This window comes from Notechis scutatus, chromosome 3 (genome assembly GCF_049901735.1).
Source record: "Notechis scutatus isolate UNSWTSFEM ecotype Mainland chromosome 3, rNotScu1.2, whole genome shotgun sequence".
Taxonomy (NCBI): Eukaryota; Metazoa; Chordata; class Lepidosauria; order Squamata; family Elapidae; genus Notechis; species Notechis scutatus.
This window is the reverse complement of record NC_142011.1, coordinates 35,846,263-35,860,808: the sequence shown is the minus strand read 5'-3', so window position 1 is coordinate 35,860,808 and position 14,546 is coordinate 35,846,263. Positions and strand designations below refer to the sequence as shown.

Below are 14,546 nucleotides of genomic sequence, written 5' to 3'. Positions count from 1 at the left end.
CCTTAGCATGAACACAGATTTCACTTTTTATCTTTTGATTCCCCACCCCCACCCCACCCCCCCACACACACTAGCTTTTCCTCTCCCTCTCTGGGCATCCTTTATTTTGTGACTGTTTTGCACTTCCTCTGCTCCCAAAATCTCACTTTTGCTGTTCCTTGCCTTGAGCTTAAAAAGATACGATTACTGAGGCACCAAAAATTGTTGTGTTTTATGCTTCTTCCCTTCCCCCCATTTCTTGCATGCTGGCCTGAAACACTTTGTTTAATGGACTTTGTTTAATGGACCCTCTTTTTATATTTTAAACTATTCTGTTGTGTCTTAAGATATAACAAACCCATGTGATTATTAAGATATGAAGAGAGGCACATGGCAGAGACATGCTTTTATGACATGGAGGAGAGAATCTATGTTGCTCTTGGGCTGTGGAATATCTCCCTGGGTTGTGCTTGGCCTGCACTTTCTTTCCATTTACAGAATCATTAAAGACATTTCTTTCACCAGGCTTTTAAGAGTTAAGATTATTTTCAGTGCTTCTTCTTGTTACTTGGAGAGATAGTGAATAGTGTGCCAGGTACTGTAGATGTTATAGTTTAAATTTCAAAGCTTTGTTACTTGGATTTTTGAGATTACATTGTATCATATTCCTGTATTTTATATATGAGTAATATGGGTTGAAGTATGGTCCAGAAAATAAATGCTACAATGTCTTCGTACTGTACTTACAAAGTATAGTACCTTGGGATGGTAAAGCAAAATCTGGGGTAAAATATATATTTTCCATAGATGTCTCAGCTATGACTGGAGCACTGTGTCGCCATACAGAAGCAAACTTTTTGATTAGGGAATCACTAAGAACACTAGTAACCAAAGGTGGAAAGATACATAATATGAGATGAGATGACTTATTTTTCATGTCAGGTGGAAAAATATCAGTTCCTTCTTCATAGAACGAAAGGAGTTGATTTTGGGAGAGTTAAAACCAAACTGAGTCTTGATCTTGGAACATCCTATCCGAAAGTAGTTTGAAAAGAACAGGCTCCATACAATGCACAGCTGGCCAAAGCTTATGCTGTTTATCTATAAAGCTCAGTTCATTAAGGTTGCTTGTAAAAGACTGGCTTAATATGGGACAACTCAACGCTGCTAGCTTGATGCAGCCAACTGGGAGCAACCTTCTCACCCCTGCCAAGTCCCCTCTTCCAACTTGCTGCAAAAAGATGGTGATTTCTTTGCAGGACATCTCAACATGGAAATCTGATGTAGGAATAATTCACTGTGGGTACTGGATTGAAAGCCAGGTGGGTGGGCGAGTGAGTGAATGGGCTGTCAGAGGGGGGCGGCGATGAGCAGAGAGTGGAGTTGGAGGCAACTGCATGGAGGCAACGGCAGGGGGTTGGGGTGTCAAAATGGGAAGCCCTCACCGCCCTGCAACTTTTCTTGTAAAGGCCACATTTCTTAATGTTTCAAGGTATCTTGCTCTGAAAATAAGGACAGCTTTGGGAAGCAATGAGGTGGGTTGTCAGCTTTTTTACAAACTAAAAAGGGTTTTTATTTATTTATTTTTGTCAATTGCTTACAAGATAATAGGTATAAGTAAAAACATAATTATTAATACATGGATACATATAAGAAAAATTAAAAAATAAAAGAAACAATAGGACAAGGACGGTAGGCACGTTGGTGTGCTTATGAGTTATTGAGTTGCATTCAAATCCTTGCCTGTCAAACAGATTGCAGTTTGCAGCTTCATTTAGCTGTGGTCTAATGTACCACGGAAATGGGGCTGCATGTTCAGGAAAGTTTGGAGTCCAAACTGGGGAAAAAAAACCTCTTCTCAGCATTGCTCTTTTCAAGCATCGGTGTCTGCTTTGGGGAAACATTGCTGCGACTCTCCAGCCAAATGCACTCTGCACATGACCAGAAACACCATGAAATCACCCACCCAGCTTTTGGTGGAAAGCTCTCTGCACATGACCAGAAACATCTGGAAAGCACTCTGCACATGACAATGAAATCACCCACCCGGCTTTGGGAAAAAGTTCTCTGCACATGACCTGAAAATGGAGTCGTGCATGCCACTTGCCTGCTGCTCACGCAGAACCATTCCCTTTCCCCATCCACACACGCAAAGCCGGAAAGGTTGAGCACTGCTACTGTAAATGAAGGAATGGTATGAAATGATTTGAAAATCTTTCAACCTTTCCAGTAATTAGGGACGACAGGTTCTGTATTTCTGTCTAGAAATGTTAGATCTAATAAGGTTGTAAGAGACATGATATCATACCTGCTCCCAGAAATTGTGGGTATTCCAGTGCTGGAGGATTTTAAGAAGAGATTGGACAACCATTTGTCTGAAAAGGTATAGGGTTTCCTTCAGGGTTTGGACTAGAAGACCTCCAAGGTCCTTTCCAACTCTGTTATTCTGTTAATAGGTTTTTTTTTATTTATTTGGGTGATAGTTAAAATTTGGTACACACACACACACACACACACACACACACTTTGGAAACTGTTGCAATTGCCACTTTTATTACAATAAATTGCCACTTTTATTTACAATAAATTATAAAGTTGAAAGTTGGAGAAGTGCATATTCTCATGTCAGAGATAGCTGTTTTATAAACAAGGGGAAGATGGCAGGAATTTTCAGGACCACATGATTGTTGAATTGAAAAGATAGGAAGAGAGAGTCAGAATTCAAGGTCTTGTTAGAGAATTTCTTGTGCATAATTTCTTGTACGTATGACTTCCTAATTTTCCACAGTAAATTTACCTATATAACTTTCATGAGATTGCTTTGGAATGTGAAGTGGAAAAAGAATCTAATCACCATATCAGGTATAAAGCCAAACGGTGATTGCTTTTCCTTACTTCCAACTAAGAACAGTATCATGGTACAGTAGCGAGATTAAAAAATAAATGTCATTGCTACATTTAAAGAAGATGAAGTGATCAGCAGACATGAGAGTTAATTATGCTTTTCCGCTTACTTTGAAGATTCATCAGTACTAGCATAGTATAGAAAGCCTTGAAGAGTTACTGGAGTATTTCAAAATGCTCCATCACTGGAGGCTTTTAAGAAGAGAGTGAACAGCCATTTATCAGAAATAGTATGGGTCTCCTACAAGAACGGGGTTGGACTAGATGACCTCCAAGGTACCTTCCAACTCTTGTTGCTATTACATGTGTGTCCCTCCAATGCAGATCTGGGCATTTTACGATTCACACACCACATCTGGTCCTTCTGTTGTCCATGTCCAGCCTGCAGTGTTGGAGGTGTCGTTAGGCCGGGGGCCAACAGGGATGGCAGCAGGAAAGGAACAGGGTGGGGGCAGGGGGCAGTGGTAGTGGGGGCAGCCCTCCACAACAGCCCCAGTGTTTCATGTGGTCCTTGGGAAAGTTAATTGTACATTTCTTATCCAATGCATTTGTAGCATTTCTGTGAATAAAAAGTTTGATATATTGGTCTGGCTAAAATCTTTATCCTTTTCAAATATTTTCGATGGTTTTACCAAATATGGACCCTACTTAAATATATTCTCCTTTGGGAAATCCATTATGTTCATCAGATGTTTATATTTATACATATAATATGTTCATAAAGCTGCTTAGCAAACATACATGCTGAAGTAGTAATAGTAGTGATATTGGTACAAAATCCACAAATCAGTCTGCTTTTCTGTATTTTAACACTGATTTAGTGCAATTTTATCACTTCAGCTATTTATGCAAGAAGTATGCCTTTTCAAACACATCTGTAGCATTTATGTAGCATATATCTAAATAAGGATAATTAGTTGCTACTATATTCCAGATATTAAAAGGAATATCTCTTGGCACTATGCAGTTGTCAGTGATCACATTATAAAGAGTTTTTGAACAAATCATGAATCCATTAAGCAAATACAATTTTTAGGTTAATTGTAACTAGGAATGATTGCAACCATATATTTCTTCTTACCAAAATCTGCGTGGCCAGCTACACTGGCGTTCAAAGTTAATAAAAAGCTGGTCTGGTGGACAATCTTTGAGCTCAGTGTTCCCATCGCAGCAAGCATAGTACTTGTGTGGATCTGGTCGGTAACTGTAATTGCCATTAGGTCTGTCTTCACAAAACTTATCCACAATCAAATCACTTGGCCAATCCTTGATGGCACTGTAGACAAAGCCTCCTGGACAGTTCATGACTACTGTCTGCCCATTAGAGCATCTATAATATTTGTGTGGATTTGTTGGATAAGCATAGTTACCATCAGGTTTGTCATTACAAAATGTACTTGGATCAGAGATGTGGGGTCTTGGATACAGAGTGGATGCAGGAACAAGTGTGATAAAAGGGCTTCCGGTTGGTTCCGTAGATCCCAAGTCAGCACATACTGAAAGAAATATTTGAAGTCAGATCTTTAGATTCTTGTAACAATTCGATAGCATTATTACAATCAGATGTATCTCCCAAGCACTGATCAAAATCAGGACTGTCCCTGCAACCATGCAATCACTCCCACGCACACACCCCTTTTAGTGTGCACCATATGCAGATAAGTGTGGGTTGCACAGGCACACCCATCTTCTTAACTTTCTGCTTCCCTTTTCTATAGATGCTTCTGATTCCAACCCAAAAAGTCCATTATGAGCTGGCATTATTAAAAGAAAATGCTAATGGAAAGAAAGCATCCATGCTATATGCTAGACAAGTTCAGCATGACCAGGGATCGAATCTGACAATCTTATATTGATGCTTTTTAGAACTGTGATTAGCATAGAAAGAGCCCGCACTGGTTGATTTAAACCAGAGTAATCCTGAGGCTTCCAGGATAAAGCGTTGACATTCTATTAGAAACAGATGGAGAGAGTTTGTTTAATGAGGAGAGGTATATGCCAAATCTTTTTATATGGATAACTTGATACATTTTGTTAAATATTTTATAGAAAAAATTAAAAAGTAACAATTCAAAACTCATACAAAGAGTAAAGGCTGCCCCATACTGGACTAGACTTCAAGCACTATCAGATTAGCCCTCACCAACCCCCAATGTAATTCTACTTTCAGAGCTTCATTTATCTGACAGAGAGGAAAAGAATTCCTAGCTCACTCCCAAGACACAGAGTGCATGCCTTGGGAAGAGCATTTAACTCTCCATAAGTCTACTTCCAGAAATGAACTCAAATCCTTTCCACAGCCTTTTGAATGGTGGAGATTCTAACTTTTGCTGGTTTAGTAGCATTTGACTGTACATTCTATTTTAGGGTGTCTATAAGTTGACTCTTTCTCATGTCTACCTCCAGATTTCATCAGAGATCTTTCTTCCCAAATATTTAATCAAATTATCTTGATTCAAAATGTGTTTTAATTTTGCTATTGTATACATTTTGTTTAAAATTTTCCTTAATATTTCAAATGTTGAATTCCTTAATAAATATTCTTATAATTAATATGTAGTGCTAGTGCCCTCTTCTGAAAATAAAGAGCACTAGTACCCAGATTAAGATTCAAATATTATTTTATTCTAATAATTGCCACCCTTATAACTCTGGACTTTCAAACTTGGCTGCCCTCTAAAAGTATAGGCAAACTCCTAAAATTCCCAGACAGCATGGACATTTCTGAAAATATTGGGAGTTAAAATCCATATTTCTTGAAAAAGCCTAGAATAAAATGATAGTTTTATTTTGTACCTCTTTTATTATTAAACACTGCATTTGATGGTAGCAATTACAGGTTCAGTCTCTCCTTAATTTTGCTTTCTATAGATTTTAGGTGGCAGATCTAAATATTTCCTAGCAGTATATATTATCAAAATATCTTTTGATAGTAGTAGAGTAGTTTAAAATATTTTCTAATGGCATTAACTAATACTATAATTCCAATATTTAGTATCTTATATACAAATTAAATATTCACAGAATTTAGTAAGACTCCATTATAATACTGTACAATCTCTAGAACTTTTTGTCTTGTAATATTGTAATAATTCTGTTAATTATATTGTTATCCATTTTTCTCATTGATAAAACCAAATAGCCTCATCTGCTGCCTATTTAAGAGTAATGTCAGTTATGAATATCTGCCTTGGTCTTGGACATCATATCACTTGGTTGTTTTTCTATCTTTAAAGGATAATATTTGTAGCTCAGGGTTGAAATGAAGGGTCCTTGGTGGTCTTTGAGCTTGGTTGGTTTCTTGCAGACATTTCATTACCCAAACTAGGTAACCTCATCAGTGCTAGCATTTCTCTCTTCTTAGTGTTAGCTGGCAGAAAGTGCTTTGAGCAGAAATAAAATATGCTTAGACTACATTCTTCTGCGCAACATATTTTATTTAGGATTATGCCTGAAAGAATCAACACACAATTCAAATGTTGTTGCAGAACACAATACTCTCCTTTGCAAACTTACCATTCTCATTCTTTTTCATCAACTGGATAGATGCATATTTATCATTCTTCACTTTATTCTGATTCAAAACATAGACAATTTTATCTTTAATATTGTGGTTGTTCCCAAATACAAAAGTCCACATGGGTATGCTACCTAAACACACAGTAATTAATTAATTACATCTTTTTAGAACTTTGTACAAGAATTACATTTATAGTTGATCTAAAAAGTACTTAATATGTTTCACTAAAAGCAGAGGATAACAATTATTTTTAAAATCTGCATATTTATCTTGTAATAATGTGAAGTATTGCTTAGAATTTTGGAACAAAGAAGCTTAGTTAATATAAACAGGCACAGGGATTACCACCGAGCTCTTAAATTTGAGCATAGACTGAATCTGAACTTTCTAGACTGGTTTTCTAAACTTAAGTGAAAGATGGGTTTTTCTCCATAAAAGCATTTTGTCATTTTTTATTTCTGTTTCCATTATTGAAAATATTTTACAAAAGTAAATTCTGTTCCTTTGTCACAGTTTATTAGCTCTTTTATAGCTCTTCAATGGCTATATGTGGTACAAGTTCCAAATTAGCCAAATATATTCACTTCTCTTAACACACAAAATAAAACAGAAAAAATATTTTAAATACAGAAACATTACACCTTCTTAGTTCAATGATTTTTTCAGGGTATAATATAAAGTTACCTGACATCAGTCAAACAGGATTTAAGCAGCTAATGTATATAACATCTTTGTCTATCAAACTAAAGGATCCACTTCTCTATAATCTTCCTCTTCTTAATTTAAGTAGAAATACTGAATAGATTTACCTGATGCTATGTAAGGATCTGTTGCAACTTCCCAAACTCCAATATTTGTACGATTTACATGGCCAATCTCTTCCCAGATTGGACGAAGTTTTCCTCTTACTAATACAGTTTCATTGACGCATCTAAAAATCAATCCATTTACAATGCACTTTTAAAGTCCATTTTATTCATAACTGTAATAATATCTTACCTACTGTGCTTCTTAAATAAGAATTCAGAATTCATTCTAACTTGTAGTGTCTATTCGTTTAAGATAAATTATTGTTCTAGGTTATTATGTTAAGGAATAGATAATGGTCTGAATTATGGATGATGGCCACAAGCACTAAACAATAAGGGCATAAATTAGAATCATAACATTTAGCCTGCAGATGAGTGGAAATATGTGGCTTCTGGGTATAGGAAAACTATTCCAGAAAAGAATGTTTCAGAATATGTGAAGTAACTTTGTGGCTAATTTCAGGCTTTTAGCAACCAGGCATGGATTATATTTTTGTATCTTTCAAAAGCATTTGGATATATATGGTAAACTTATCAAAAAGCATTTGGATATATAAAAGCATTTGGATGTATAAGGTAAACTTAGCACTACCTGACACACAAGGCTGTACTGCACATATGAAAGTGGAGAAGCCCGCTGTCTCAAATTTATTCTGAAAATATTTCCATCCAAGCTGATCCTAGGATTCTAGCCTAAATACTGGAGGGTGCAGAATGCTACTGTTTTTCATTCCACAAATCTTTTATTGTGGAACCAGTTTCTGGAACGGATTGATTAATGTAGTATAGCTACATTTTCATTAGGAACCTTTCTACTGCCAAGAAGGCTAGAATCTTGAACAAAGCTGAGATATGTTTTGAAACAGAACACATATCAATGATTCATGATAACAGTAACTTAGTCCATTCCTTCCTAAAGACGATACCTAGCTGTGACTGCTGCAACAAGGATATTCTTCGACTTTATTAGACATGTGTAGGAAATAAGGTTTGCCTACAGATGTGTAGATTTGTGAAGTGAGAGTGTTGAGTTAAGCTCTCCCTGCAAGTGTCCCCGGTTTTAGGAGTAAAATGTGTTGTATGAATCAAGCTACTATAGTTTGTGTTATGAACTACAGTAGCTTGATTCAGCATATTATGCATATCCAGTCAGTTGTGGTTTAGTTTACAAACTACGGCAAAACAAATAATAGGTTAGCATTATATGTGAATCTCACTTACGTGAGTTATCTCTCATCATAATCTATTTTACAGGAGTAAGTAAAATAAGTATGGGTAAAATAGGGAATTGTGTTGCCATTTTGAATTCCTTGGAGGAAAAATTAGATGAAAGAATAATAAAAACAATCATCATAAATTTCCAACTTCTTTTTCAAAATGTTAACCATTTATTTTTTTACTTTTACCCCAGTGTTTTATTTTATTTTATATCTACCCATTATTTTTCTAATCTAGTTTGGAGACTAGATTCAACTCACACATTTTTCATAGCATTTGCTTTCATTATGGTTTGGTCTTTGAGTTTTAATTTATGAAGTATCTTTATTATATTCTTCAATCCTTTATTGAAGTCTTGTTATATTATTTTAATAGTATCATTAAAACCAAATATAGGTTAGTCCACTCTATTTGTGTTCCCTGTAGCTATCTATGGTTGTGAAAGTTGGACCTTAAAAAAACAAGACAGGAAGAAGATGTGGAGAGACCCAGCCCATAGAATCACCAAGAGTCAGACACAACCGAATGGATAACACCCTCATTCTCATTAAAATATTTTAATTAAAAAAACAATCATTAAAAAAAGAAAGTTGACATCCAGGCTTACCTGTAATTATGCAGACCAGGAAGCTGGTTAGAGCCTTTAACAACTACATTTCCTAAGGCTTTAAACCCATGTTCACAATCCATCTCAAAAACTGTAAAATTGTTATTGCCTGAATTTCTCCAGATTTCTCTGAAAATTCAAGATATAAAATCCATTATTAGAAATGAAAAGTCAAGGTCGCATTCTTCTATTGCTGTTTTAAAAAATTATTAAGTGTAATGAATAGGATGCAGATCCAACATTTACATACAAGAAATGAAAAGTGCAATGTCATATGTATGTATATGTGTATTGTTTCTGGGCCATGCCATTGCTTTAGAAATGCAGTTAACTGCATTGTCAAAAGAAATAATATAATTCTTAAATATAAAGAATATAGTAGAGTAGGTTAGAGTACAGTCAATAGAGTGGAATAGAATAGAATTTCCAATTAGTCCTGTGAAGTTTTCAGTTGGGGCAGTAGGAGGTCTCCAAATGAAATCTTATGTATAAGTGCCTCATCGTGCCTCCCGTCCCTGTCCTATTGTCCCCATTTAATCGTACCTATTTTCTGTATTCTTACTCATGTTTATACTTATATCTATTATTTTGTAAGCGATTGACAAATCAAATAAATCAAATAAATAAATAAAAAACTAGCCATGTTTAAGCCTGGAAAAGAAAACTGGAGAGACTTCATTGGGCACCATATCCAACAGTATTCCTCATGTCTCTGAATCCTCAGAGAAGTTTTTCAGGCAACGTGTTAGGGATATACATCCTAGCAGAATCTGCATCTGTCAGGCAGGCAGGCAAATATGTGAGATAAACGTTTTTGTAGCTTACACTCAGTAAAAACAGATACAATGTGCTAGTTAAATAGTTTATTCCAGTAATATTTATAGCATAGTCAAACAGTCCATATATCATACACTAGTTCAGTCCGTCCAGGATTAATCAGTTGCAAAGTCCAGTGTCGAAAAAGAGGTCAGTAAACTTACAAATATCAGTCCAGTAATATATCTCTTCGCAGTTAGAGATATGAAGAAGTCAAACCTCTTTTCTTCCTTCAGCAACAGCAAAGAACACGCAGTTAACAATCCATCATCGTCAGCAAGCAATTCAGTAAGCCAGCAATACAGTCAAGTTCTCTTGCTCCCTCTTATGGCGATTTACAGCCGCACCCAAAATTACATGCTTTGGAGTTAAAGTGACACACACATAAACTCACTATCATAGTTTATATATATTATTTTACCCAAACCACGTTAGGTAAACTATGTTATTCCTAACACAACACCTATAGCCTCTTTGCCAAATCTTTTTCAGGCAGGCAAGTTATTGTATATTTAGGATTAGTAAACAAAATATTAATCTTCAATATGTTGTATCTTCTACATTTAAATACCTCAAACCTTTAGGACGTCCCAGAAGGCCATTATTCTCATCCTTCACTATTACTGCCCTATTATGAGGTTTACGTTTACCTTGAGCAGTTACGTCTCCAAGAGGAAAATAATCTGAAAAAAAAAAAGATTGTCACCACAATCCCACTATCCACTATCCTTTGTATTACAGATTTGCTAATCTCATCTGGGTTTAATTAACTCTCTTGGAATTGACACATAATTCAAGGCTTTTAAAATATTTGAGCCAGGCAGATTTTGTGCTTCCTAGAAAATTATTCCCTTTTCAAAGAACTTTCAACATATTAATATTCTGGGTATAATTAAAAGAACATATAGCTAATGAATGTGTTTTATCTTTCTTGGGAGTTGACATTTCCTTCTTTACTGTTAACACCCAAACAATGACTTGAGGAAAAACATGCATTATAGTTTTCCTCACTATATGTTGATTTTTTATTTATATTATAAGCATAATCCTTAATCCACATTTCCTTTTTTAAATGATGCTAAACAGCTACCTATTTCTTTTCCAGAGGACCTACAGCAGGAGTGTCAAACTTGCAGCATCATGTGACATATCGGGACTTTTTTCCACTTCGCTAAACTGGGCAGGGGCATGGCCAGCGCGTGACGCATCCAGCCCGCAGGCCATGAGTTTGATAGCCCTGACTTTCAGGAATAATCCTATTGAAACTATCAACCTTGATCATGACAGTCCATGTGCCAGAATGTCATAGGCTTCAGGTCCCCTGTAAGGTGTCCAATCTCCACATAATGTTTGCAAAATTTATACTTCAATTTTTCTTCAGTTGAATATTCTGCAGGAAAGATTAAAATACATATGAAATTATTTTATACAAAATTAGATCAATAATCCATATATACTCTGTATTGACTTTAGGTAGTCCTTTACGTATGATTGGTCACTTGGTGACCATTTAAAGTTACAATGGAACTACCTTAGGGCTACTTATGACCCAGAATCAAAATCTCAGCAGTCAGTCTCCCTATTGCATAGTCACATAACTGGGTTTCAGATGCGTGGTAACATGGCCATATTTACAGCCATTTGCAGAGCCTTACACTTCCAGTGTTTGGCAAAATTGCATCCACAGGAAACTATTGATTTATTTAACAACCACATTTTCACTTAATGACTGTGGCAGCCAGTTTACAACAGCTACATTCACTTACCGAATGCTGTAAAAGAAGGTTGTAAAATCAGAGTCTGGGAAGACTAACCTATTTTATGACCATCATGATTTATGACCTGATGGGCAGCCTCCATTAAAATTGTAAAAAGGACTACCTATACATCATTGTTTCTCAACCTTGACAACTTTAAGATGTGTGGAATCTCCTAGCCAACATTGGGTATTGCAGGATGTGTGAATTTAGCCAATTGTGGCTTACTTAACAAACCATGGTTAAGCAAACTAGGACTTATCCTGATCTAGGAAGTCAGGTAAACCTTGAATTCCAGTAAGCTTTAATTAGTGGAACAACAAGAGTGAATGCAACAATTTTATAAATATAGAAATTAATTTTTAGCATCACATTAATATGTACATTTAATAACATTACAATAAGATAATAATTTATGTTTGTTACTTTCAGCAGATCCTGCGATCAATAAACAGAGCACAATTAAAGGCCCATTTGAGAAGCTCCCCATCACTGCTGAAATTGCAGTCTTGGTTAGGTTCTGGAAAGAAAATAAACAAAACAATTAGAACTTTGTCAAATCAAGCGTATTAACATTAGCTTCGCTAGAGAGTAACCCTTAAATTATACGGACTCACATTATTACTGACAGGCAGAATTGAGAAATATCTTCATCTACTAAAAGTTTTATGTCAGTTAAGTTAAATATAGGAGTTAAATAAATGGCGGATGGAAATTATTTTGCATCTTACTATGGCATGAATGGAATCACTGTTTGACAGGCTTCACTAAAATGAGAAAAGAGGTATTGATTTTCAGCTATAAAGAGCTGGCTTGCTGTTACTGGGAGAACATTTAACCCTTGTTATGTATGATAAATCCTGTAGGCATCATTAGAAGCTTATGCTGATGTTGGGTGGAAAAGGTACTGGTTTAACCCAACACAGGTCCATCAGTCACAAGGATGATCCTGAACTCATTCTTATTTTGGGTGTTGAGATGTTATCCTTTATAATCCCCAGAGGAAGTATTTCACTGGGCCTTTTTGCCTGCTGACATTAGACAAACAGTATATCTACACTGGCTTCAAATTACAGTTAAATGTCATCTGGAAGAATTTTCTTGGCAGCAATCAGAGTTCTATTTAGCACAATGTCGAATATTTTATTCTGGCTCTTTAACCCTCTATTCTAGAAAGTTAATATTCTAAACCAGGGGTGTCCAACCTTGGCAACTTTAAGCCTGGAGGACTTCAACTCCCAGAATTCTGGGAGTTGAAGTCCTCCAGGCTTAAAGTTGCCAAGGTTGGACACCCCTGTTCTAAACAGTGGAAGGCTTCCATTTCATCTCTGACATGCAACCACTTTGTTGTGATGGAAGTTGCTTTGCGATGTGGTTTGCATGTAAGAGGAACAGCTGAATAACCACATATATAGTTACTGTTACCCAAGCATTACTCCTGAATTGGTTCAATAATATTCAGATAACTTGAAGAGTATATCATTCACATATTATTTTCTGTTTTCTTATCTGTTTTCCTTACAGTTTCTATTTCTCCCCTAGTATATTTTTGGAAAATGATGCTATTCTGTCTGCTTTTGTTTTAACAGCATCTCTAATATCTATATACTCACCACTATTTCCTTCCTGGGAAGCTCATCTACGGATAACTAGAATAAAGAAAGGTCAATACCAAAGAGCCCCCTAAATATACCTTGGGAGAAAAACAACATTGACTGTGATTGGATTATCTCAGACTGAAAAAAAGAGGGGAGGGGGGAAAATATAAGTGTCTCAAGATTGTTGAGTTCTTTCCAGAGTAAGTTTAATGAATCAAGGGACTGTCTGATTACTTTTATTATCTAAAATAAACTGTAAAAGAGCACACTGTGTATTTATATTGGCTGAACATAGAGTTTAAAATATCTGTATTTACATTTTGCACAATTCTAGAATGGCTCAGTGACCTCTTTTTTTCTGTTCTGCTAAATGTCATAAATTTGAGAATAATTCAGAAGGAAGCATAGTCTCTTTACCATGGATGATCAACTTTCACAAATATCTTTTAGTGGGCTAGGTGTGAACTACAATTCCACATTCACATTGGTATTTCACTAGGTATTTTGTTGTGGCTGAAGTCCTGAATTTGGACAAGGAAAGCTAGATACAGGTCTCTACTGAACCAAAAAGTTTTCAGAATGGCTAAGAACCAGTCATTCTCTCTCAGCTTCAGAGTTGTTGTTCTGAGATCTCTGAAGTATACCACCTTGACCTCCATAAAAAGGCAAGGTCATCATCATCATCATCATCATCATCATCATCATTTTAGCCATTGTCTATCCACTGCAGGATGAAGGTCCCTTACGCATGTTTCCAACCAATGCAGTCCTGAGCTTTCTTTTTCCAATTGGGGCCGTAATACTTGCTGATGTCATCAATCCATCTTGTTTTAGGTTTCTTTCATGGATGCCATTCTCTGATTGCCTTGGTCCACTTCCCATCAGTTCTTTTTGCTATGTGACCAGCCCATTTCCATTTCAATTTTTTTACTCTCTTGATAGAATTGTATACTTTTGTTTGTTCTCTAATCCATGTGCAGGTAAAAATGGCAGGCAAATAAATGCAAAAAATTAAGAAGTATTTCCAGTGGGAACTGGCAACTGGCTGCATTGATACATTTTTTTTTTACTCTGACACCCTCCAAAATCATATTTCAAGAACAGTTTTGGTCCCAGCCACAAACAGTGTCTACAAATTCTCTGTAATGATTTATAAATTGACTGGCATACAGATTTCTTTGGCTGACCGTGAAATATTGGGTCACCTTGGCTTTCAAAACTCCAAAGCATGCAACAGAGGAAAATAGTGCTGTAGAAGATTACATAATAGTACATTGAAAAATGGACAAAAGCTGCACTCTTCCACAATCCTGCTGCATTAAAAATTGAATGAGATTA

General features: G+C 35.9%; 1 protein-coding gene across 2 annotated transcripts; it reads right to left on the bottom strand.

Moving 5' to 3' along the window:
• Nucleotides 1-2,504: 2,504 nt before the first annotated feature.
• LOC148131141 (uncharacterized) lies at nucleotides 2,505-13,270 on the bottom strand. Of its 2 annotated transcripts, XM_087959511.1 has the most exons (9): nucleotides 13,224-13,270; nucleotides 12,037-12,130; nucleotides 11,127-11,243; nucleotides 10,425-10,536; nucleotides 9,038-9,166; nucleotides 7,213-7,334; nucleotides 6,400-6,534; nucleotides 3,965-4,379; nucleotides 2,505-3,442 (listed from the first exon to the last, which is right to left on the bottom strand). In XM_087959511.1, coding segments are annotated over exons 2-9 (1,095 nt in total). In that variant the 5' UTR covers nucleotides 12,101-12,130; nucleotides 13,224-13,270; the 3' UTR covers nucleotides 2,505-3,441. The 2 variants fall into 2 exon arrangements, with proteins under 2 accessions (XP_087815637.1, XP_087815636.1); XM_087959510.1 differs by having other exon boundaries at nucleotides 2,505-4,379.
• Nucleotides 13,271-14,546: the final 1,276 nt, after the last annotated feature.

Bases quoted from the DNA above. Each gene is read 5' to 3' on its own strand.
- LOC148131141 (XM_087959510.1), bottom strand. From the start codon at position 12,100: ATGGGGAGCTTCTCAAATGGGCCTTTAATTGTGCTCTGTTTATTGATC. The intron at 10,537-11,126 runs GTTGATAGTTTC...TTTTTTTTTCAG, and splicing joins CATGGACTGTCATGATCAAG to ATTATTTTCCTCTTGGAGAC. The intron at 6,535-7,212 runs GTAAATCTATTC...CTGTGTGTTTAG, and splicing joins AGATCCTTACATAGCATCAG to GTAGCATACCCATGTGGACT.